Source organism: Cibotium barometz, chromosome 56, assembly GCF_041138505.1.
Source record: "Cibotium barometz isolate CiBa-2024 chromosome 56, ASM4113850v1, whole genome shotgun sequence".
In the NCBI taxonomy this organism is placed as follows: domain Eukaryota; kingdom Viridiplantae; phylum Streptophyta; class Polypodiopsida; order Cyatheales; family Cibotiaceae; genus Cibotium; species Cibotium barometz.
Window position 1 is genome coordinate 27,671,970 of NC_141101.1, and position 4,330 is coordinate 27,676,299.

A 4,330-nucleotide genomic window follows, 5' to 3' on the forward strand; every position below is an offset into this window, starting at 1 on the left:
GTTGGGATTGGTGGACAGTTGTAGGGTGGAAAGAGTTGGACGAGTTAACTTTGGAGTTCCATTTGACTATTAGGGAGAGGGATCTGAGGGCTCAGGTGCTGGTGCATATTCAAAGTGGGTGGTGTGTTCCAATGCTGTAGATGAGTCATGTTCGATTAAGGACTAGGCTTGGTTTAACAGGGTTAAGCTTGCAAATAGCAAAACTAGAGACCTGTACATTGAGTTACGAAAAGGAGAAAGCAATGTGGAGTATTGTAATAAGATTTGGAGAGTAAGTTAGAGTTCTAGGTGCTCGAAAAAGAGATGGAAGTTGTTGTGGGAGAGAGGCAGATGTGGGAGAGAAGCAGATACCTAGTAAATTTTTGGTTTTTTTGTGGAGAGTATGTATGTGGGCTTTACCCATTGGATCTAAACTGCTACACAAGAACTTCACTAGTGGATGTTGCCCCATGTGTAAATTTGCATTGAAAGATGGCAAACATGCGTTTTGGGATGGCCCAGCCATCAGAAGTGCATGGGGGAAGATTGGAAAGTGGGTTGAGCAATGCTTAGGAATCCAAGCCTACTGGGGTGATTAGATCCTTGGGAAATGGGCTTTCAATGATGAAGCTGCAAAAATATTGTTTTATATTATCATAGCATGCTGCTTGTGGGAAATCTGGATCACTAGGAATGCTGTTATTTTTCAGAATGCATCTCTTGTTGGTATTGATGTGATAGATGTAATGCATAAATGTGTGTATGTGCTAGTCTGTAATTAATGTGAATAAGCTGAGAAAAGAGGGGATGGATTAGCTGATGATGCAAAAACTGCAGGATGAGCATCACTTGATTCATGCATCAAATTGGGGAATCTACAAGCATACTAGGGTAACCTAATCCATGGCTCATATCTTGCAAGTAAGCTTTGCTGAGGGTTGGAAGACCAGGCTGATTTGGACCCAAAACCAAAAGATGGTACCTTAAAGAGAAACAAGTGGATTATACTTTTGTTGCATTCATAGAGAACCCTGTGGGGACCAGACCTACATTAAAAATCTAGTCTAAAAAGGGGGGACATATTAGAAAAACAAATGCCTAGGGGGTGTACCACTGAGGCTATGATGGAGGCTTGCATCATCTTGCGTTATCAAATCTCTTGGGAGCAATCTAGCTTTCTCTTAGAGGATGAGAGATGGACTCTGTTGTGAATGAGGTGAAATGTGAGAAGTAGTGGGTCAATCTAATGTAGTTTTGGATGTAATTGGCACAATTGTGTACTCAACTAATATATATACTTATTATTGATCCCAAAAAAAATGAATTTGAATTTGGATATATTATTACAAAATCCACTTTACATCAAGATCCTTTATACAACCAGATAAATCCTTCCTGACCCCCACCGCCTAATCCCTGCCCATTAATTATTGGTCCCAAAAAAAAGAATTTGAATTTGGAGGTCTCAAGAGATGTGCGATGCACGGGTCTGCCCACTAGTGTCTTTTAGGGGCCAAGGATTTAAAACAAGATGGATGATTTTTTTATGGCTCCAAGTTCTAACCTTGGGAAATAATTAGTATAAGGACCAACAACAAGATGGATGATTTTTTTTATGGCTCCAAGTTCCAACCTTGGGAAATAATTAGTATAAGGACCAACGAACTTGGCGGCCACACACGCCAGTGGATTCACATTAATTGTTTTAAACAAGACTCGAACCTAATTAAAAGATCATAGGATAATTTCAAAAATCCTTGTATAACTAACCCCATGTGATGTAAATAACAATTTCTTTGTTATCAACAAATTATAATTCGCTCGCAAAAATATTAAAACAAATAACAAGTCCTTCGTCTTCAATAATTCAAAATTCTCTCGCAAAAAAGGGAAAAGATCTATAAATTACGAAAAAAAAAAGATTAGAAATTTCTCTGTCTTCATTAGATTATGTATAAATTCTGTCGCCCAAAAAATGTAAAACTAAGTTGAGAAATGTCTTAACAGTTATAAAATTCTCATAAGAAAAGGCGCCGCCCAAATCAAAGAATAGCGGAGGGGAAGTCTAAACCTCTTGATGATCGGCGTATATCCACAGGCTTTCAAGATCCGAGGGGAAACGAGGGAGCTGCTGGGGGTGGATTATATGTGGAGGGGGAACGTATTCGGCGGTACAGCTGTCGGAGAGAGCTTCCGGCGTGAAATTGTTGGCGTTGAGGCTCATCATTGGCTGCATCCGTGCCGTGGGGTCGTGTTCATCCTGGAAGATGTGACGAACAGACGGTAACTGGGTGCACGCATTGCTGTTGAGCTGGCCGTAGTCTTGAAGTAACGGCAGGCGGTTATTGAATTGCGCCGGAGAGTAATCCGGAAATCTGGCAGAAGAGTAGGAGGAGGAGACGTGTACGTCCACGGCACAGCTCGGCTCCTGCTTGATGGCGGGATGGGTGGATGTAGCGTGATGAGTAGAACTGTAGTGCTGGCAGAGTGCCTTGAGCACAGAGCTATCCAGGGAGTAGTTGGGGGTAGCGGCAAAATTATTCATGTTGGTGGCGGCCGCGGGAGGCAGGGACTTGAGGAGGTTAGCCAGGTGGACGTTGCTGGGAGGCGTAAGGCCGGAGAAATGGGGAGGAGACGGCAAAGGGCCTGAAAAGGCGGCTGTTGTATTCAACGGAAGTTCCATCAGCGCCGGAAGCGTGGCAGCAATTTTGGCTATGCGGGCGTCCACATGTGCAGCACCGCCGCCGACGAGAGCGTTGCTCCGCTGCAGGTCCGCCAGAGCCACTTTCTTGCCGCCGGCGCTTTTGTGGAAAATCCTGCAAACCACCCATTCATCCTGCAAAGTGGAAGAAAAGAATGATTAGTTATTGTGGGCGCAATCTTAATGAAGCTGTACGTCGTTGATTGTGGATTAACTTGTGATTAATCAATAATTATACCTTTGGAGCCCCATGCTTGATCAAGCGAGGTGTGGGTGATGAGATGTCCTCGGCTCTGTACTCGTGCATGACCCAGTTGGTCTTCAACCCCTTGGGAGCCCGGCCCTTGTAGAAAACTAGGGTCTTCTTCATCCCCACGAGCTTACCAGTACGCGTGCATATCACGTCCCGATCTTTGCCCGTGGCCTTCCAGTAGCCAGCCTGAGTAGCTCTATTGGTCCGCATGCCCGTTGGGTACTTGCGGTCTCTGGAGCTGTAGAAGTACCATTCCTTCTCCCCCATCTTAGCTTTCCCTGCCAAGCGCATTAGACATCAAATATAAGCAGTGGAATAATTAATCTAAGCCAGAGCTAGCGCATTAAACATCAAATTTAAGCAGTGGAATAATTAATCTACGTTAAACAATGAAGTTAAGCAGTGAAAATAATTACTACTAAGATGGGATAAATAGTGCCTCTCAGCAGACACCTGGAAGCTCCCATGGCTCGCACTGGTTGAGGTCTGCTTCCGTGATTGCCCGATCAGAGAAATTGACGTTCTGGATTTTGCTGGCGAGGTAGAATGTGACGAGCTCTTCATCGGTAGGATGAAACCGGAATCCTGGAGGCAACCATGGCTCTCCCTGATAACCACCTTGGCTAGCTGGCTCTACTGAGCAGCTAGGAGCAATCCACACTTCCATTGAAATCCCAGCTTGTAACACACACACACACACGCACACGCACAGAGAGCGCTCTAACACCCACAACGAATGCAACGTTAAAACCCAACAGCAAGCTTTACCCAACTCTCACCCACACGCATAAGATCTTAGCAAGCAAACCCATAGACCCTATTTGAGAAGAAGCTTGGTGCAAAGAGGCAAACTAACCGTGCCGTAGACCTGAATCCTATGTTGTAAACTATAGCGGGAGGGGATATAATATAGGCAATCATGGATGCAAGAAGGCTCAAGCCTATGGTTAGGCTAATGAGAGAGTCTACTAGAGAAGAGGGTTAGGGGCATGGTCGACAAGCAACCAATTGAACCAGTAAACACACAACGACACACGCACGTGATGGGTTGTGGAGACAAACCAGTCAGAATTGCAGAAAAGGTACAAAGTTGGAAGGAGAGAGAGAGAGAGACACACACACACACGTGTGTGTACAGTGTACACTGTACACCGTGTGTAGGATGTAGTATGTACACACACGTATATATGTCTAGAGAGAGAGTACCGTAGATTAGCCTCTAGGTGGCCTGTGGAGCTATGCACTCTAGGCTGGTGTGCCAAAACGAGAAAAAGCCTTCAGGTATCAGAAGCTGAGACACATGGAGTCTGCAGCCTTGAGACTTGGACTCTCTAGTATTTTAAAGGAATGATTAAGTAGAGCTTCAACCGATTTTTACACGGATGATGAGGGATGAA

General features: G+C 44.7%; 1 protein-coding gene across 1 annotated transcript; it reads right to left on the minus strand.

Moving 5' to 3' along the window:
• Positions 1-1,957: 1,957 nt before the first annotated feature.
• Positions 1,958-3,999, minus strand: LOC147607084 (uncharacterized). The gene is made up of 3 exons (XM_086791433.1): positions 3,387-3,999; positions 2,919-3,211; positions 1,958-2,815 (listed from the first exon to the last, which is right to left on the minus strand). The coding sequence occupies exons 1-3, from the start codon at positions 3,598-3,600 to the stop codon at positions 2,045-2,047; spliced, it is 1,278 nt and encodes a 425-aa protein (XP_086647559.1). The 5' UTR covers positions 3,601-3,999; the 3' UTR covers positions 1,958-2,044.
• Between the last annotated feature and the right edge of the window lie 331 nt (positions 4,000-4,330).